General features: G+C 53.8%; 1 protein-coding gene and 2 non-coding genes across 4 annotated transcripts; 2 read left to right on the plus strand and 1 right to left on the minus strand.

Annotated features, from left to right (window-relative positions):
• The first annotated feature begins 37 nt into the window (after positions 1-37).
• Positions 38-8728, plus strand: NOP53 (NOP53 ribosome biogenesis factor). Of its 2 annotated transcripts, XM_061388830.1 has the most exons (13): positions 38-296; positions 725-789; positions 2566-2674; positions 3290-3489; positions 3853-3923; positions 5006-5101; positions 6286-6390; positions 6472-6672; positions 7010-7185; positions 7414-7480; positions 8175-8251; positions 8345-8401; positions 8671-8728. In XM_061388830.1, the coding sequence occupies exons 1-13, from the start codon at positions 73-75 to the stop codon at positions 8675-8677; spliced, it is 1455 nt and encodes a 484-aa protein (XP_061244814.1). In that variant the 5' UTR covers positions 38-72; the 3' UTR covers positions 8678-8728. The 2 variants fall into 2 exon arrangements, with proteins under 2 accessions (XP_061244814.1, XP_061244816.1); XM_061388832.1 differs by lacking the exon at positions 8671-8728 and having other exon boundaries at positions 47-296; positions 8345-8405.
• On the plus strand, positions 7519-7628 carry LOC133231199 (small nucleolar RNA SNORD23). The gene has a single exon (XR_009731078.1). It is a non-coding gene; the product is annotated as a small nucleolar RNA SNORD23 (small nucleolar RNA).
• A 5023-nt stretch (positions 8729-13751) lies between the features above and the next one.
• Positions 13752-13823, minus strand: TRNAM-CAU (transfer RNA methionine (anticodon CAU)). The gene has a single exon. It is a non-coding gene; the product is annotated as a tRNA-Met (tRNA).
• Between the last annotated feature and the right edge of the window lie 6728 nt (positions 13824-20551).

Below are 20551 nucleotides of genomic sequence, written 5' to 3' on the forward strand. Positions count from 1 at the left end.
GCAGGATTTCGGCGCGCGCATGCCCCAAACCGGATTTCCGGGTACCGGCGGTGTGGCTCTTTCTTTAACAAGATGGCGGCAGGAAGTAATGGTGGTGGTGGCGGGCAGTGCTCGAAAAGCGAGACCGATACCGGCTTCTTGGGGCTGCGGCCCACGTCAGTGGATCCAGCGCTGAGGAGGCGGCGACGAGGCCCAAGAAATAAGAAGCGAGGCTGGAGGCGGCTCGCTCAAGAGCCTCTGGGACTGGAAGTCGATCAGTTCTTGGAGGACGTGCGGCTGCAGGAGCGCACGAGTGGGTGCGTAGGGCCGGACTTCCGGCAGCAGGACCAGGTTCTGTGTAGCGGGGTGGGAAGCCGTGCTGCCTGGGGTTAGTTCCGGCGGGCTGGGAGCGCCTGTTGGGACACAGCCGAAGAAACCCAGCAGGTGGGCCGGGGACTCTGGACAAGAGGCTGGGAGACTTGATCAGGTTACCAGATACGAGACTCCCAGGTAAACCGCGTATAGTTTTCCTGATGTCTGCGTCCAATGACTCACCGTAGTTTAGTGCGTTTTACGTATTAAATTCTGCAAATTGGACGGAGGGACCCTGGCCTAGAGGGGACTCCAGGCGGTTAGTGCGTGGTTGAATGACCATCATAAGAAAACCTGGCCCTGAGAGGTTAAACCTGCTCCTTCCGCAGCCCCCTCCGATCTATGGCTGACATTCTGCATTTCCATCTCCCAGTGGCTTGATATCAGAGGCCCCCGATGAGAAACTTTTCTTCGTGGACACTGGCTTCAAGGATAAAGGTGAGGAAGGGTTTCAGTGGCGGTTTATGGCGATTAGTCGTTACCTAGGCCACCTCGTGGAGAAGGAAATGGCAACCCACTCCAATATTCTTGCCTGGAGAATCCCAGGGTCAGAGGAGCCTGGTGGGCTGCCGTCTATGGGGTCGCACAGAGTCGGACACTACTGAAGCGACTTAGCAGTAGCAGTAGCAGCAGGCCACCTCGGCCCCAAAACACGGCGTGGCTTGGATGGCAAACACCATCAGAAAAGGGTCTCTGCTATAAACAAGAGGACCTGAAATGAGTAGAAAGCAAGCTAATGACCAACCTAAATAACTCATTTTCTTTCTGAAGTTTCAGAGAAATCTCAGTGCCTAGAGAAGAAGCTAGTAGGGATATGCCTTGATGAGTAGATAAGGACATAACTTAGGAGGTCTCCGTTAATTTGCAGAAAAGCAAACTAAGGACTTGTAAGGAAACAGCCCTGTCTAAGTCAGTAAGATGTGCTTTAATGAGAACAAAAGGATCAACTCGAATGAGTTGGTAAGAAACTTGTCTTGGCCTGCTTGCTTTAACTTGTCAAAATACAGGGTTGGAACCTGGCTAAAATAAACAGAGGAGAAGCAAGTTAGGATTTGCTTCAGTGAGTAATAGGGTTTACTCTCAACACGTAGAGAAGATAAAGAATAAGCGGCCTTCTTTAAGGAGAGGATAGAAAAGCTAAGAGATGCATTTTAATAGGAAAGCCAATAGCTTTAATAAGCAAAATACCAGATTGCTGTTACAGGAGGATACCCTTTATGAGCATTTATGAGATCAGTCAGGGGATCTGGTCTACGGAAAATGAAGGGCCGTCTTTGGTGGGTGGGTGGAGTCTTTAAGCAGGTAAGAAAGGATTCTTAAAGACGCTTTTACAGAAGTGAGGAAATTTGTTCTGTATACTGAAGGGTCAGGCAGGGAGCTGCCTTGGCAAGGAAATAGTTCTAGATTCTGTCTTAGTTTTTTTTTTTTTTAAACAATGACAGCGATTGCATGCTTTCGTGGGTGATCACTGCTGTGGGATCTTGAAATGCAACGGACCCTCGAACAGTACAGGGGTTCAGGGCACTGACCTTCCCACATGGTCGAAGGTTCGCATATTATTTGTGATCAGCTCTCTACTCTCAGTGTTATATCTATGGATTCTTGTAGTATTTAGTATTGAAGCAAGTCTGGGTATGAATTCAAACCCGTGTTCAGTGGTCAGCTGTAATCATATCTTCACCTGACCTCTAGGGTAGGCATTAAACATTCTTGTTTTGGCCGCATAGGAGCAAAGTCACTTCCGTCAGGTTTCGTAGCCAGTGGAAGGATACAGATTTTGTCCCAGCATGTTTTGTCCTGGAGTTCTTACTGTGCTTTAGAAGTAAAGGCGGGAAATGGCCCCGTGCTGAGAATCAATGGTCTTGGGTCTGTCCTGAGTCCAGCTCCCTGGGCCTCATGTCACCGCGTCACTTTTTTCTCTTTAGTATTGAAGGTTCTGTGGCCACTTCTCTGCTGCCTCAGCAAGCCGCTTGTCTGCAGGGCTGTGGGGCTGGGTCCCCAGCACAGGGCTACCTCCAGCTGGCTCAGGAAATTGGTGTGGGGGGTGGTCACAGCTTGGGCCCTGCCCTTGGGGGCCTCTTTCCTCAGGTGGGTGCCTGGGGCCTGCAGATCTGATGGCTCCAGTGGTGGGGCCGGGGGGTTGGGGAGGGCTGGAAGGCCCTCCTGGGTAGTGAGGAGGCCTGAAGCGTGGACTCTGCTCTCTGCCAACCCCAGAACTGAACAAGAAGAGGACCAAAGGCCAGAAGAGGTCACTGCTTCTCAAGAAGCCCCTCCGGAGCGACCTCATCCTAGAGAACACCTCCAAGGTCCCTGTTCCCAAAGAGTGAGTGTCCCCTGACCCCTCAGACTGTCCTCCCCTCCCCCACCGCCCCCAGGTCTGGCCTTGTGCCCTTCTGTGGGACCCCTACTCACTTCTTGGCCCCAAAGGAATTGTAGGGAAAAGGGGTGACAGGTGAAGCATGCTGGTGGGAAGACGGCGTCGGATTAGGGGCTTTGGAGGACACACTGGAGGCAGTGAGGATGGGGCCCGGCTGGGGCAGGCAGAGAAGAGCCTAGACCTGCCCAAGGGCTTTGGGGCCGGAGGGCAGGGCTGGGCGGGCGCCCCCGTTGGGAGCAGGGTGTGGCACGGCTTGGTGACTGACTCTGAAGGAGTGCGAGGGGGCTGGATGGGGGGTGGGGAGCAGAGGGAGGCTGAGGTTGGTTTTGAAGCGACTGTGAGTTCCCTGGAGGCCTCCCGGCTGAGGGCCCGGAGGCCGTAGTGGTGTTGGGTCTGGAGCTCAGCAGGGAGACAGGTGTGGGAAGCGGGCTCTGAAGCTGCCGGCCGAGTGAGGAGTAGCAGGAGCCTGAGAACGCGCCTCAAGGAAGGAGGAGATGCTGGGGGTGTCTGAGGGGCAGGGGCGACTCACCCACTGCTCTGGGCTGCTTCTCCCCCACCCAGCGTCCTCGCCCACCAGGTTCCCAACGCCAGGAAACTCAAGCGGAAGGAGCAGCTATGGGAGAGGCTGGTGAAGCAGGGCAAGCTGCCCGGGGAGGTGCGCAGGGCGCAGGCCAGGCTTCTCAACCCCCCAGCGGCCACAGCCAAGCCTGGGCCCCAAGACACCGTCCAGCGGCCCTTCTACGACCTCTGGGCCAAAGGCAGTGAGTGTCCCTGCCACCAGGCCCAGGCCTTTGGGTTGTGCAGTGACCTCAGGGAGCACCCTGTGGGTGTCACTGAGGGTCTTTGGCATAGTCAGGTGTCTCGAAGGGGCTCCCTGTCCTCGTTTCTGCTCTGCTTTCCGGAACGGGCTGATGCTGCTTTCTGGAACGGGTCTTTTCTGCTTTCTGGACCCCGTTCACATGCTCTTCCCTGGCGTTCGAAGCCCTTTGGGGTCTGAGAATCAGTCCCTCCTTGGCTATCTTTGCATAAGTACTTGGTGCCATCTTTCTAAAGGGAGGAGGAGTAGCAGGGAGCCCCTCGGGGCCAAGATGTTGTCCCACAGCCGCCCCTCACTGCCTCCACAGACCCTCTGGACCGGCCCTTGGAGGGCCAGGATGAGTTTTTCCTGGAGCAGACCAAGAAGAAAGGCGTGAAGGTGAGAGTTCATCATCAGGGCGTCCTCGGAGCTAGGGGTCAGAGGATGGGCCCATAGAGATGCCGTGTTAGAGCCCGAGCATCCTAGGACTGTGAACGCACAGGCTGGAGCCAGGCCATGCGCGGGTCTGCTGCCTCTGAGGGAGGAAGTGGAGCGGTGGGACGTTTTTTAGGGAGACGAGGGAAACCTTCACAGGGAAATAAGATGCTGCGAATGGGTTGGAGCCCTGGGGTAGTGAGTAAGCCTTTGGAGATGGAAGGGTGGAGCCTCCAGGCGAGGGCAGGCCTGTGGGGCTAGCTGGCGGGGAGGAGAACACAGTGGGCAGCCCAGCTCTGGCTGTGAGCTTTATCTCAAGTGCTTCTGCACAGGAGAGCGGTGGTGTAGTGGGGTGCTCTGTGGAGGTGGGGTTGTGGTGGGTCAGGCACCCTGGCATGGAGAGGAATTGGGGGTGACCCAGGAGAAGTCCTCAGGCAGAAGCACCCAGCCTGGTGGGCAGTGGGGGCTGGAGAGGGGCAGCCTGGTGACCCCCAGGCTTTTGCTGGGGTGGGAGCCAGCTGAGCAGGGACACGGGGGTCTGGCTGGGGGTTGCTGCTCAGAGCTGAGCCGGGGCTCGGGCCCCCCGGGAGCTGTTAGAAAGCCATGGGCAGGTTTCAGCTGAGCTGGGAGCCGTGCCTTTGTCACAAGCTCTCGGGGGCCTGCTCTGAGGGTCTGTCGGCCCTTCGTCGGCTGTGCCCTCTGCTGACAGGGACCCTCGTACTCTCTGCCCAACCTGGCTGCCGATTGCAGTGGCGGCCTGATGACTGTGCCACATGATTTTGCGAGTGTCCCCCACCACTTGGACGACAGGGACTCTTCTCAGGAAAGGCGAGCAGAGCTCCTGCTTGTCCTGGGGATGCCGTACCTGGGGTGCCGGTCCCTCTCTGCATCATTCAGATGCCACAGGCCCCTCCCAGGTTGAAGGCTGTGGGTTGTGCTGAGGCCTCTGCCACCTCCCAGGCCCGGGGTCCCAGCACTGGTGCCTGCGGGAGCTTGAGACGCGGGACTCCTGGGTCTCACCCAGCCTTGGTCTTGTCTTCCTCCAGCGGCCGCAGCATCTGCACACCAAGCCCTCTCGGGTACCTGCCGTGGAGGTGACACCCGCGGGAGCCTCGTACAACCCAGCCTTTGAGGACCACCAGGTACGCAGGTCGCCGCCTCGCCAGGCCTCTCTTTGGTCGGCACTTGGCCAGTCAGCATGTCCTCCCAGGGATCACAATCTTGTTGGGCAGACAGACCTCTTCCTGGACCATGATGTCTCACAGGGGGCAGGGCTGGGGTGGAGGGGCACGGAGGGAGCATCAGATCCAGCCTTGGGAATCAGGGAGGGCTTCCTGAAGGAGGGGGCATCAACACTGGGACTGGGGGCAGTTTGCTGTGGTAAGAGACGATGGGGTGTTCCAGAGAGAGGGAACAGCATCTGCAAAGACCCGGAGGTGAGGGAGACAGTGGCATGTTTCAGACATAAACGCAAGAGGCTTTCAGCTGTCAGCAACAAACCACGTGACCACGTGAGCCTTGCGGGTTGGCAAAGGTAGTTTAGCAACCGGAAAAACTGGTGGCGAGAGTCGCTGTTCGTTTCATAGGTGTCTGTTAGGCACCGATGTCATGAGCAAAGAGGACAAACACCCGCGGTTGGGGAGCACAGATTTCCCAAGAGAAACCCAGGTCACTAGTGAACACAGGTGCTCTGTGAATGCCAGCCAGGGTCGTTTACTGGGGGATGGATTCCTAGCCAGTGGGGCGAGGGCCGCGACCGTCCCTGGGGAGTGGTGTCTCGGAGCAAACCCATGCTAAACTCTGAGAGGACAAGGCTGGTCACTAAGGTTGTTCCTCACAGAGAGATCAGATAGTCTTTCTCTTTTTTTGAAGATAATTGAGATCTGATTCCCAGGCCGTTGTGATTTGCCCACATAGAGGGCACAGTTCAGTGGTGTAAGGTATATCCAGAGTTGTGCAGCACAGTCAGTTTTATACCATCTTCGTTACCCTGGAAAGAAGTCTCATGCCGGTCGGCCGTCATCCCCCAATGCCCTGTCTTCCCTGGTCTTGGACAGCCCCCGCTCTGCCCTGTCTGAGGAATTCCCATGTACTGGGGCAGAGTAGACTGTCCTTGAAGAGGAACGGGAAGAGCAGGGGTGAGGTTAAGAATTCGAAGCCCCTTGGCTGTTGTAGGGAGGCCAGGGTGAGGAGCAGAGCCTGAGCCAGTGCAGGGGGGCTGGGCACCAGGGTGAGGGTGCAGGTGGGAGGTGGGAGGGCCAGGTCTGTGACTCAAGGAGAGGCCCCCCGGGTCTGGGTCCTCACCCGCGTACCCTTCCCCTCCCAGAACCTGCTCTGGGCGGCCCACGAGGTGGAGCTGCAGCGGGAGAAGGCGGCTGAGAAGCTGGAGCGGCAGCTGGCCCTGCCGGCTTCGGAGCAGGCTGCTACCCAGGTGAGCACAGACCCACCCTCGCCGCCCGCCCCGCCCCTGACCCGCCCCCTGACCCGCACCTGACCCGCCCCCTCTCCCCAGGAGTCTGCCTTCCGGGAGATGTGCCAGGGGCTGCTAGAGGAGTCTGACGGGGAGGGCGAGCCGGGCGAGGGCCAGGACGAGGGGCCCGAGGCGGGAGACCCGGCTGCAAGAGGGGAGGCCTCGCCCGCGCCCGGCCGCCCAGCTGCCCTGGAGAAGAAGACGGAGCAGCAGCGGCGGCGGGAGAAGGCTGCCCGGATGCTGGTGAGCGCCGCGGGCCCCGGCCTGCTTCTCCCAGGCTCACAGCCTGTCTTTAGGGGCTGTTTGGGATCCCTGAAGCCACTTGGTCAGTGGAGGACTAGTTCCCGACCTCATCTCTGAGGACACAGTGGGGAACATTCTAGGTCACGCCCCTGCCGCCGTGGGGCTTATGTTCGGGATGAGGGCTGGGGAAGGGTGTGTGAACCGTAGAGACAAATGGGTCAGGGCCAGGAAGGTGGGCTCAGCAAACAGTCCCCGTGGGTACATGCCTGTGACCTGGCAGCAGGTGGCCAGGGCGGGGTGTCTTCTGGCTGGGCCCCTGACCCTGCTGTCCCCACAGAGGATGCAGCAGGCTGCAGTGCGGGCCACCCGCCTTCGGCACCAGGAGCTCTTCAGGCTGCGCGGGATCAAGGCGCAGGTGGCACGGCGCCTGGCGGAGCTGGCCCGGCGGCGGGAGCAGCGGAAGGCAAAGCGGCTGGCGGAGGTGGACAAGCCCAGGCGGCTGGGGCGGCTCAAGTGAGGCCCGGCCCGGGGGCTCCCCGGGAGGCCGGGAGGGGTCCCCACCCCGTGGTGGGCGCCCTCCTACCTTTGCTTAGCCTGGGCTCCTCCCGGGAGACCCTCTTTCCCCAAAGCCCCAGGTTCTCGGACCCTTACTGCTGGGCCTGTAAGGTTCCCGGGAGCGGCCCCAGGTCCTGTGTGCCGGGCTGGGCTGACCCCCTGGACACCCCGCCCCGTGTCCTCCAGGTATCAGGACCCCGACATCGACGTGCAGCTCAGCTCAGAGCTCTCTGACTCGCTCAGGACCCTGAAGGTACTTGTCTGGCCAGGGTGCTGAAGGGGAGGCGCCCGTGCCCAGTGATGACACCCATCCTTGCTCCCCGTGTCCGCAGGGACTGTGGGCGACATCACGGCTACCCCCAGGCGGGGCCGGTTGGGCTAATGCCTGGGGGCTGAGGGCACGTGGTCCCCCAGGGTGATGGGCGGGTGATGCGATGGTTGGAGCCTGGGACCCTCAGAAAGTCCTTTCTCCTGGGCTGTCCCTGGTCCCCCAGCCCCACCCTTCCGTGTCTTTGGTCCCAGAGGGGTCTCCCTAAAGCTCAGAGCAAAGCTTGTTCTTCCCTCGCTCAGAAGCTGCTGTGGCTCCCCGGTGCCCCCAGGAGAAAACCCAGCTCCTCGCATGGCCACGGGCCCTGTGTGGTCCTGCCTGCTTCCGGGGTCCGGGCAGCGGGCCGCCCTGCACCCTTCTTCCTCTGACTCTCCAAGCCCCACTGCTGGCCCTACCCGTTCCCGCTTCTCCAGCCACCTCCTCAGGGCTGGTCCACGGGTCAGTACCTGTCACCCCATGAGCTCAGGACCAGGCCGAGTCCCTGGTGTACACGAGGCCAGACTGGGCGCCTTGGCTCACAGGGGGACTGCAAGGCTGACCCCCCCACTGGCCTCCGTGGAGAGGTCAGGGCCCGAGGGTTTGTGCCAGGCGCCCGCTGAGGCCTCTCCATATCCCGCAGCCCGAGGGCAACATCCTCCGTGACCGGTTCAAGAGCTTCCAGAGGAGGAACATGATCGAGCCTCGGGAGCGAGCCAAGTAAGGGCGGGGCCGAGGCGGTGGCGGGCCTCCGGGACCTTTCCGCGGCGGGTGGGCTGGTGGTCGCTGACTGCTGTCTCCTCTCTCCTCCAGGTTCAAGCGCAAGTACAAAGTGAAACTGGTGGAGAAGCGGGCGTTCCGGGAGATCCAGTGAGTGGCTACCCCTCTCCCCAGGTGTCTCCAGCTGGTCCCGGGGCCCTTCCCACACCCAGTCGCCGTGGCCGGGGGTGGAGCGATGCTGCCTTGGCCAAGCCCAGGAGAGGCTCAGCCCGCCAGAGCCACCGGACCCCAGGGTCGGGCCAGGGAGGGTGCCACAGGGGACGTGTGGGGGGGGGGGCCCTGCCAGAAGAAAGGTGTCACATGGGCAGGATGTCAGGCCCCCTCCCCTGGTCTTCCCTCAGCCTCCCCTCTGCCCCCAGGTTGTAGCTGCCAAGAGACGCCGGAGCCCCACCCCACAATAAAGCACCTCCTGACCAACACCTTGCTACCTGTGACTTGTGACTCGTCTCCCTTCCGGGGGCAACTGCTACCCCTGCCTGCCCTGCTTAGCACGCAGGGATGTGGGTGCCAGGACCTCATCTCCACCGAAGCCTGGTGGGAAGCCAGGGCGGGCCGGCAGGCAGAGGAGACAGGCCTGCGGTGTGGGTGTGCGCTTGGGTTTCTGACGCAGGGGGTGGCTATCCAGTGGTGGGGAGGCAGACCTTGAGAGCACCCCCGTCACAGGGCTGGAGCAGCAGCTGACGTTCACAACCTGCCCGTCCTGCCTCGTCCAGCCACCAGTTCAGGAGGCAGGAATGATCTGTCCCCCTTTTAAAAGTGAGGAAACTGATGCTCATCAGTAGGGGTTAATCCTCTCCTGCCACCGTAAAGGACTTTTTCAAATCTTTATCCTACAAGTAGTAAAGTGTGGTCTCACTGTAAGTCGTCACTGTGGTTCATAAATGTACCAGAGAAAGGGTGAATATTGCCCTTGACCTTTGACCTCCATTCCAAACCTCTCTGCACAGGTAGCTAGCTTTCTCTGCAGTTTGCTGTGAATGGCTCCACCCTGTGTGAGTCTATTAAATTATATACACAGGTGTCAGAAAATAGAAGTCTTCATTCTTCTGCATTTTGGATAGGATGATATTCATGTGGTTCTATAATTTGCCCTGTAGCACATGTTGGGGAATTTTCTGCATCTGTGTAGGCTCATCTTTATTGTTTTCCACAGCTGCATAGAATTCCACTCACCCAGGCCCATATTACTCCTGGTGAAGCTGGAAGGGGATGGCTGTGTACCTGTGCCATTTCACCTGAGTTTGTAGGACAAGTACCTGGAAGTGGATCTCTGGGCTACAGGGAAAGTGTCTTAAAGGGTCGTTTGGATTCAGCCACATTGCTCTCTGCGTAGGCCGTGCTGGTGTTTGCCGAGGTGCCCCCTTGCTTGCTCAAAGCTCTACTACTGTGTGCTGCTGCTGCTGCTAAGTCGCTTCAGTCGTGTCCGACTCTGCGCGACCCCACAGACGGCAGCCCAGCAGGCTCCGCCGTCCCTGAGATTCTCCAGGCAAGAGCACGGCTACTAACTACTACCATACGGCCTCATGAATTTTTGAAGTTTACTGTGTGATTACCAGTGAGGTTGAGCAGCTTTTCAAATGATCACTCGCAGTTTCTTCCATGCTTCTCCAAACCTTTGGGCTGTTTTCCTCTTGGACTGTTGTTTATTTGTAGTAGCTGCTTGTTTATTACGGATCTGAAGGCTGTCATACATGTTACAAACATTTCTCCCAGGCTCTTCGTTTTGACATCATGCATGGTATCTTGCCAGAAGTGCTTGTTGCTTTTTGCTTTTCCTTTAGTCTTCCTCTGTTTTTTTGTTGTTCTTCTTTTAAACCACAGCCTTTAGGCGGATTGCTCCAGGACAAGATGTTTATAAAAATAGAGCAGGCAATTTATAAAACATGGCTGAAGGGAGAGACTAACGTCAGAGCCTCCCCTTCCCCTGACATCACGATTTAAGGGTTTCTGCTGTTCCTCCCCTTCTGCCATCTTAAAAATAGAAAAGAGTGTTGTACAGACAAACAACTCTGTGTGTATATACAGGAGGGGTCAGTGAGGGTAAGTTGAAGTGAAAATGAAAGCCACGTCTGGTAAAGCCTTAAGCCTCAGCCTTTTGACCCAGTAATCCATCCTGGGGAGGGAGTCTGAAGGAAGCTAAACTGCTGGAAGAAGGGAGATTGTTAATGTCCATAGATGGCCCGCGGAGCATCTGTCTGGTACTAGGACACCTGGGGGGTGGGGTGGTCCCGGCTACCAGAGGGCAAGTGTTGAGGTCTCAGGAAGTGCTGTTTAATGGCCCCGGGGGAATGTGTGTGTTCCTGTGTGCAAAAAAAAAAAAAAAAAAAACCGGAGGTCAGCTGCAAAGACAATGTGGGTTTTCCTGCACGGAATTACATTTTCACTTCTGGTTTTTACATTAAAAGAAAAAATGCTGAACTCTAGTTAAATGATTTGCAAGCTGCAGTGATACAACCCCATGATCTGCAACTTCTTTTGAAATGAATAGTAAGGGGGAATAGGGGACAGATCAGGGAGGGATAGATATCTAGATTCGACTTCAAACAAGCTCAGGGAAACGTGATGGTGGAATCTAGGTGGCAGTCCCAGGAAAACTCTTGCCTTTACTGTCTGAAAATCTTCCTAATAATTATTGGGGGAAAGTACATTAGGATTTAGCATGATGCTGGTGAAGCTTAGGTTCGAGGCCAATTACTTGCACTAGTCCCTTTCAAGCTCCTACGCCTCCTCCTGAACTTGTAACTTGCTATTTTTCCTACAGTGAGTCCCCCAATTGTAAAAGGCTTCCAGCACCACAGAACCTGTATCTGCCTGATTGTGGTATAAAAATGGAATTAGCCCACCAGCTGGGTGATGACGGAATAAATGATAGTACACTGATACTGTAGAGTGGTTGTGAGTTGGCCTTCTAAAGCTTTAGCTACTAGGGGCTTCCCTCCATCCTTTACCACTACACTGCTGGTGGTGGTGGTTCTGTAGGATAGATTCTGCGCAGCCAACGCAGGGGGCGTGGTTTCATTCCTGGGTCCGGGGAACTAGATCCCACACGCCGCAGTTTGCATGCTGCAACTAAGACCCAGTGCAGCAAAAAAAAAAAAAAAAAACCCACCTGTAGGCAGGAGCCTTAAATTGTGGTTAGGAGCGTCGGCTTGGGAACCAGTTTCTGATTTTACAACCCAGCTCTCTTACCTACTAGCTGTGTGACCTTGTGAAGATTACTTCACCTCTCTGTGCCCCAGAGTCCCCGTCTCCAAGTGTGGGTTATTCCAAGGATGGAATCTGTACATAAAAGTGCTTAGAAAAAGGGCCTGGGGCAGAGTAAGCCCTACAGGAGTGTTGGCTATTATAATAATGTTCGGGGAAAAAACAAAATGGTTAGGGGAAAAAAAAAGTATGGAAACTTGCAATCTGTGCCAAAGACGACTCATACATGTTCTTACCTTTTGACCCACTGATTGCACTCTTGGGAACAGACCCGAAGGAAACGGCCGGAAGTTTGGGGAAAAAACAATATAGAGACAGGTTGGTCAGAGGGCTGTGCAGAATGGAAGGAAGCGTGGTAATGGCTGCTGGGCGGGCGGGCCCCTCGGGGGAGGGAGGCCAGCCTCTGCAGCCATTACCCAGGGTCAGAAGCATGTGTAATACCGGAATGTGTTTGTGTTCTGCTCTTTTGTGGAATAAAGCAAACAGGATCTGCCCACATCCACGCTGCGGTTCACTGAACTAACCCCAGAGTCTCTTGGGTGGGGGATTCCAGGGGGTTCTTTTTCCTTAAGACTTTTCCCAGTTTTTCCACATTTTTTTTTTTTTCAAAAGGAATTCAGGAATTCAAAAGATGCCTCGATGGATGCAGAGATGTCAGCCATTGTGCTGTTTGGAAGACGGAACAGAAACAGTTGAAATTAGACTGTCCAAATGTAGGCAATAGAAATGGTCTTTACAAGTGGGATGTCTACACAATAGGAGATTTCATCACCATTTAAGAGAACACCATCTTTGGGGAGAACTTTTTGGGAAGGGGAAGAATTTTTAATGATCAAGGGAATATACTTAAGGTCTAAGAGAACTGTTAAAATAGGGAAGGACACAGTACGACTCTGACCAGTTTATTTATTTTTACAGTATTTGTATTTGGCTGCACAGGGTCTTATTTGCGGCACGTGGGATCTAGTTCCCTGACCAGGGTTGGAACCGGGCCCCCTGCATTGGACCGCAGAGTCATAGCCACTCGACCACCAGGGAAGTCTTCCTAATTCTTCTAAGGGTAAAGATTAGATTAGAGTGTGTTTTACCACAGTTAAAACATACATAACTCCCATTGCCATTCTTTCCTGTAAGAAATGATGACAAGATCATTGTTTAAAAAAGAATATCTGGAATGTACCAAATGCCACTGAATCCTACAGCCTAAGATGGTTAGTTTTATGTGATGTGAATTTAACCTCAATTTTGTAAAAAAGGAAAAATCCCCACCCCACCCCCCAAAGAAAACCTCTGAAGAGGCAGTGTGTCGGTCATGTTCCGGAAAAGCAAGGAGCGCAGTGTAGTTGGAGCGTCGTGAGGAGGGTGTAAGATCAGAAGGTAAGTGGGAGTCGGAACATAAGTTCCGGTGGTCCATGCCGGTGACTGTGGTTGAGGAAGCCAGGCGTGAGCGGCCGCTGGTGTGGACTGGCACCCCCTGGTGGCCATGTGGGGGAACAGACAGGGAAAGCAAGGCCTCCCTGAGTCCCGCCCGGAGGTGGTGGCGGCTCCATCAGCGCCAAGCAGGTCGGGGTGCAGAGGGGTGGGTGCATCCAGGACACATTTTGAGAGTGAATCCACCATCAATGGCTGACCTACAAAGAAAAAAGCCAACGGACTTTTGCCTGATCTGGAGTTGTCATTTCAGGATGGGGGAAGACGGGGGAGAGGGGCCCAGAAGTGGGGTGGGTGAATCAGGACCTCAGATTGCTGGTGCCCGTTAGACGCTCAACTGCTGTGTCGAGTAGGCAGTTGGATGTAAAAATCTAGCATTCACGGGCTAGAAATATGCATTTGGAATCTGCATTAATTATATCCCATTCCCATAAAAAATGCCAATCTCTCCCTACTTAGTGCTGTGCTTAGTCGGTAAGTCGTGTCCGACTCGTTGCGACCCCCACGGACTGCAGCCTGCCAGGCTCCTCTGTCCATGCGGATTCTCCAGGCAAGAACACTGGAGTGGGTTGCCCTGCCCGCCTCCAGGGGATCTTCCCAACCTAGGGTTCAAACCCAGGTTTCCCACATTGCAGGCAGAGTCCTTTACCGACTGAGCCACCAGAGAAGCCGAAGAATACTAGAATGGTTAGCCTATCCCTTGTCCAGAGGATCTTCCCGACCCAAGAATTGAAGTGGGGTTTCCTGCACTGCGGGCGGATTCTTTACCAGCTGAGCTACCAGGGAAGCCCAAAAACATTGCAGCTAGCAGAGAATGGTTTCGATCCATTGACCTCTGGGTTATGGGCCCAGCACGCTTCCGCTGCGCCACTCTGCTAACAGTGCAGTAGAATTTAAATTTCATAAAGCAATTCCTGGCAGCCCACACACAATGGAACAGTGAACAGTATGGTGTAGTTTGCATTTTAGACTTTTTTTCAGGCACCGCCCCCTCTCCATCTGGGTCTGACTCAGGGTTATCAGTTGAGTCAGGGTCTCCAAACCACTCCCATGTTCAGCAACTTGCTAGGAGGTCCTACAGGAGTCAATATAGAGTTTATACAGTATAGTCAATACTGTAGAGATGTAGAGATCAGGACACGCAGCTGATCAAAGGGGAGAATCCCCTTCCTGCCTCTGGCTCTTCCCAGCAGGGCTGCCCCAGCACGTTTCCCTAGCAACGAAAATGCGGCCACGTATATTCGTGTATTCAAAGTTTAGGCGCAGAGAAGTGCGTTAGAGACTCAGGACCCACCCGTGAATTTGGGGGAGGCTGTTCACGTAGGCACAGTCTACCCAGCGTGAACCTAAATTCCAGACTTCCAGAAAGGAAGCAGACACCAGCAGCATAAACCATACTGCTTTGTAAGTCCAGGCAGAGAAAGCAGTTCTTAGCTTCAGGAAAGTTTTGGGTTAGGGGAGGAAAATGCTTATCACTCAGTTTCCCTGATACATAGGGAGGGCGGATCTTGCCTGCAGTCCTTTCTAATGCTAGTAATTGTTTCTGGCGCTCCAGCCACCCCCACCTCCCACCCCTTGATGCCTGCTGTCAGGCTGAATCTGTATCTCTCCACTAGCAGTGATGGATTTGAACGAGACAAGAAGCCAGATTAGAAAAAGAAAGCCTAAATCCCCAAAGCAGAGCTAAAACCATTAATCTTCTTTAAGAAAATATAGGCAAAAAAAAAAAAAAAGAAAAGAAAATATAGGCTCATGGGTTAAGAATCGGCCCGCCAAAGCAGGGGACACAGAAGACGCTGGTTTGATCCCTGGATGGGGGGAAGATCCCCTGGAGGAGGACAGTGGCAACCCACTCCAGTATTCTCGCCTGGAAAATCCCCTGGACAGAGGAGACTCAGGCTACAGTCCACAGGGTCGTAAAAAGAGTCAGACACGACTGAGCATGCACACACAGGTTTGATATAAACACCTTCAATTCCGTTCACTCGCTCAGTCGTGTCCGACTCTCTGTGACCCCATGAACAGCAGCACGCCAGGCCTCCCTGTCCATCACCAACTCCCGGAGTTTACTCAGACTCACGTCCATCGAGTCGGTGATGCCATCCAGCCATCTCATCCTCTGTCGTCCCCTTTTCCTCCTGCCCCCAATCTCTCCCAGTATCAGAGTCTTTTCCAATGAGTTAACTCTTCGCATGAGGTGGCCAAAGTACTGGAGTTTCAGCTTTAGCATCATTCCTTCCAAAGAAATCCCAAGGCTGATCTCCTTCAGAATGGACTGGTTGGATCTCCTTGCAGTCCGAGGGACTCTCAAGAGTCTTCTCCAACACCACAGTTCAAAAGCATCAATTCTTCAGTGCTCAGCCTTCTTCACAGTTCAACTCTCACATCCATACATGACCACTGGAAAAACCATAGCCTTGACTAGTCGGACCTTTGTTGGCAAAGTAATGTCTCTGCTTTTGAATATGCTATCTAGGTTGGTCATAACTTTTTCCAAGGAGTAAGCGTCTTTTAATTTCATGGCTGCAATCACCATCTGCAGTGATTTTGGAGCCCCCCAAAATAAAATAAAGTCTGACACTGTTTCCACTGTTTCCCCATCAATTTGCCATGAAGTGATGGGACCAGATGCCATGATCTTAGTTTTCTGAATGTTGAGCTTTAAAGCCAACTTTTTCACTCTTCTCTTTCACTTTCATCAAGAGGCTTTTTAGTTCCTCTTCACTTTCTGCCATAAGGGTGGTGTCATCTGCATATCTGAGGTTATTGATATATCTCCCGGCAATCTTGATTCCAGCATTAGTCTTTAAGGAAATGCAATTTTATTTTAATTTTTAAAGTATTTCTTTTTAAAAAAAATTTATTCATTTGACTGCACCGAGTCTTAGTTGCACGTGCAGGGTCTTGGATCTTCATTGTGGGATGCGGGATCTTAATTGTAGCAGGTGAGCTGTTATATGTGGCATATGGGATCTGGTTCCCTGACCAGGGATGGACCACAAGCCCCCTGTATCGGGAGCTCAAAATCATAGCCACTGAACCACCAGAGAAGTCCCGACAAATGCAAAATTAACACAATGAGATAGTTCCCCAGGCCCATTGGAATGTTGAAATGAAAAACAACTGAGTCTTCCAAATGCTGGTGAGGGTTAGGATAGGGATGAAGAACTCTGGCACCCGGCTTGTGGGAATATGAAATGTTACAACCTCTATGGACAACAGTTCAGGAGTTTCCTTAAAAAATGAACCATACGCCCCTCTATGATCCAGGAATTTCACACCTAGGTATTTATGCCAGACAGAGGAAAGCCTTCGGCCATGCAAAGACGTGCGTATGAAAGTACAAAGCAGCTTTGTTTGCGTGTTTGTGAACAGCTGGGGGAGCTCCCTGGGCTTCCCAGTTGGTGCAAGTGGTAAAGAATCTGCCTGCCAATGCAGGAGACGCCAAGACTCAGATGCAGTCCCTGGGTCTGGAAGATCCCCTGGAGAAGGAAATAGCCACCCACCACGGTATTCTTGCCTGGAGAATCCCATGAACTGGGATTTTAGAGGAGCCTGGCGGGCTACAGTCCATAAGGGTGGCAAAGAGTTGGACACGACTGAGCAACTAATACTTCAGCCCGTGGGACAGGCTCCAGACTCGGGGCCGCCAGCACCATGTGGGGAGGGGGGTGAACCCCCCAAGGCCACCCAGCCAGGTGTGGCTCCAGGGACCTGCGGGTCCCAGGTCAGCAGCCTCAGGGAAGATGTAGTGTGGGGAGGTAGCCCCTGACAGCGAGCGGCACCCCGAGATCACTGTGCCCCCTCACACCCCTGATGGAGGGCTTCTCCCCACCCCCGCCGGGGCTCCTGGTACCTCGGCTCTCGTTGCCCCCCCTGGCCGCCTGCTCCTGCGTGTACAGCACCTCGGGGCTGTTGGTGAAGACGCAGGTGGGGTGCAGCACAGTGCCCTGCTGGGTCTGGGTGTAGAAGATCCTGCTCTTCCCGCTGCCAGGTTCCCCCTCCAGGAAGCCCTCCCTGACACAGAGCCTCGGGTAGCATCTTCCTTGGGACAGGGACGAGGCAGAGGCTGGATCTCCTGGCTTTTCAGAAGTCCAGGCCTCCTTCACCCCCTTGGAGCTTTCAGCGTTAGTCGCTCAGTCATGTCCGACTCTTTGTGACCTCACGGACTGCAACCCGCCAGGCTCCTCTGTCCTTGGGATTCTCTAGGCAAGAATACTGGAGTGGGTAGCCATTCCCTTTTCCAGGGGACCTTTGGATTCAGGCATCAAAACCACGTCTGCAGCATTGCAGGCATATTCTTTACCCTGTGAGCCACCAGGGAAGCTTTCGAGGTCCCCGACAAGTCCCCACCCCACCCCACCCCCACCTCCCCACCCTGCTTTTATCCATCGTGCTGACAGGAAGCTGGTTCAGAGCACAGGCTCGGCAGTCAGACAAGGCCTGGTGTGACCTCAACCAAGTACCTCAGTTTGCCCATCTGTAAAATGGGATGATTACAGTTCCTGCCTTTTAGGGCCCGAAGGAGACTTTTATGTCTTTGTATATTCAAGGGCTGGCTGCTTTTATTAGTAACAGAGCTGCCTCCCCTGATCTGTTTATAAAACTCCCCACCATCCTTCCTGGCTTTATTTTTCTTCCCAGCACTTGCTACAGCCTCTTGAAATCCCTGTTTGTTTCTGTTTTCCTGTGTCTGTCTCCTTGACCATAGCGTGAGTCCCAGAAGGCAGGGACCGTGTCTGCTTACTGTGTGACCCCAGGCCTGCGGAGCTTGGGTGCGGGTCACTGCGAGGTTGTGGGTGGGAGCCTCTGTGTGCCGTGTCATTGGGCTGCAGTGTCTCTGCCTGAGTGTGTCCCTGGGGTGGTGTGTGGTTGTGCAATGGTGTTCAAGTCGAGAGGCATCCCAGTGAGAGTCTGGCTGGGTTACTGTGTTAGTTAGTGTTGTGTGTGTGTGTGGTTGTACTGTTGTGTGCCGGGGTCTGCCTCCCAGGGTGGCACTGAGGTTGTATAGTCTCATTGTGTGTCTTGTCCCTGCCATGGTGATGTGTACTATTGTATTACTGCGTAATTGTGTGCCTTTGTCTCTTGGGAGCAGGTGGGGTTGTCTGTTGCTGTGTGCCTAGGTCAGCGGGCATTAATGATCCTGTCTGTGTGTGCAGCTGTGCGGTTGTGTATCAACGTCCGTGACCAAATCCAGTGGTGTGTGCTCTGTATACAATCGTGTGTCCCAGTGAGCAGGATCTCAGGGAGAGCTGTTGTATCTCTGGCTGGATTTGGGTGTGTTGTGTTATTGTGTGTCCAGGGTACAGTTGTGTGTTCCGCCACATGGCCGAGGAGAGGCAGCAGTCATTGTGAATTGTGCGTTTGGAGGTGTTGATGTGATCCTGGCTGGGCTGTTGTGTATTGAGACTGTAGGGTGTTTTTGTGTCGCTGTGTAGCAGAATAGAGGTATGTGGTGTGTTGTGTCTCTGGTTGGGCTGTGGTTTGTCTGGATGTGCAGTGGTTTAGCCAGATGAGGGTGAGAGCTGTGTGTTACCATTTGTGTGTGTGTGTGTATGTGTGTGTACACGTGTGTGTGTGAGGGAGAGTGAGCAAGCAAGGAATGGTTCCCCAGCTCCAGAACCATGACTAATGCCTCCAGCCTCCCCCACTTCTTGGTGACAGAGACCTTTTTGTTCTCAGTGGCATAAAGGGGGTGTTTCACTCTTCAGGCCCCTGGCAAATTCTCAGCCTTAAGTCCGGTCAACAAAACAGCCTCTGGGCATTTGCCCTGTGCCCAGCCACTTGCTGCGTGTTTGAGAACATCAGACCTGGGACAACCAGAGCGGTTGGGGTAGTGATAGGGGAGCCCTACAGGGACCCTGGCCAGCCTGAGGGCTGTGGGTGGGCTTCCTTGACGACAGCATTGTTAGAAGATAATTGTGGGGAGAAAGGACTTGGGGAAGAGACTTTGGGGAAACCAAGACTCATACAGATCTAAAAGTTAACACATGTTAAAGATTTCACTTAACCCTGTGAAGTGTTACAACTGGTTCAGAGGAGACTCAAAGAACAGACACACTGACTTCCCTAGAAGTCCAGTGGTTAAGACTCCGCACCTCCAGTGCAGGGGCGCAGGTTTGATTCCTGGACGGGGAACTAAGATCCTATATGCTTCGGGGTGTGGCCAAAAAATAAAAAGTTAAAAAAAAAAAAAAAACAGTTGCATTTATAGATCAGAGATAGTGAATCAAAAATGCAAGTAGAGGCAAAACATTGGGGGGGAGTCTTATGGTCTCAAAATTTGTGTTTCCCCCAAATTTATATGTTGAAATTCTGCTCCCCAAAGATGATGGTATGAGGAGGTGGGGTCTTTGGGAAGTGCTGAAGTCATGAAGGTGGAGCCCTCGTGAGTGGGATTAGTGCCCTTAGAAAACAGGCTCCAGGGAGCTCCCCAGTCCCTTCCACCTGGTGAGGTCACAGCGAGAAGGCACCAGCCATGAACACGAGAAGGCCCTCATTCAACCATGCTGGCACCTTGATCTTGGACTCCCAGCCTCCATAACTGGGAGCAATACATGTCTGTTGTTTATAAGCATATAAGCCATAGTATTCTGTCATAGCAACCCAAATGGACTAAGGGAGGTAGGGTTTTCCTTCCAGACAGAATTTATGTGCATACCTCTATAGAAGATTCATTGTGGAATTTCCCTGGTGATCAAGCGGTTAAGACCCTGCACTTCCAATTCAGGGCATGCGAGTTCCATCCTGGTTGGAAGACTAAGATTCCACATGCTGCATAGCACGGCAACCCGCACCCCCGCCCCCCCCAAAAAAAAACCACGAACAAGCAAACAAAAACAGATGTATCTTGTGTTGCCATCACTTACCTACAGTTTATACAGAGTTGTAAAACAGACCCCATAGAATCAGGTAACTCTGAATGATTGGTTACAGTTCGAATTATCTCCCACCCAGAATTCGTCTGTGAAATCCTAACCCCCAGCAGCTCAGAATGTGACCTTGTTTGAAAATAGGCTTGTTGCAGATGTAATGGGTGAAGAGGAGGTCATTTGGCATAGGGCAGGCCCTAACCTAAAATGACTGGGTCTCATAAACTGGGGAAACTTGGACCCAGACATGCGCACTGGGAGCGTGTCATGTGAACATGCAGGCAGAAACTGGGTGATGCGCGTATAAGCCAAGGAACACCAAAGATTGCCAAACACCAGAAGCTAGGGGGGAAGCAGGGAGCAGATTCTTTCTCACAGCACTCAGGAGGAAACAACCCTGCTGACACCTTGATCGCTGACTTCCGGCCTCTAGAACCATGAGATAAATATCTGTGGTTTAAGTCACTCAGCTTCTGGTGCTTAGCGATGATAGTGATGATTAGCAAACTAAGACCAGTAGTCCTGTACGATGTTGAGAGTTGGACCATAAGGAAGGTCAAAAGAGGGACCATAAAGAGAGCGCCAAAGGATTGATGCTTTCCAACTGTGGTACTGGAGAAGACTCTTGAGAGTCCCTTGGACAGCAAGGAAATCAAACCAGTCAGTCCTAAAGGAAATCAACGCTGAATATTCATTGGGAGGACTAATGCTGAAGCTGAAGCTCCAATACTTT

Source organism: Bos javanicus, chromosome 18 (assembly GCF_032452875.1).
Source record: "Bos javanicus breed banteng chromosome 18, ARS-OSU_banteng_1.0, whole genome shotgun sequence".
Taxonomy (NCBI): domain Eukaryota; kingdom Metazoa; phylum Chordata; class Mammalia; order Artiodactyla; family Bovidae; genus Bos; species Bos javanicus.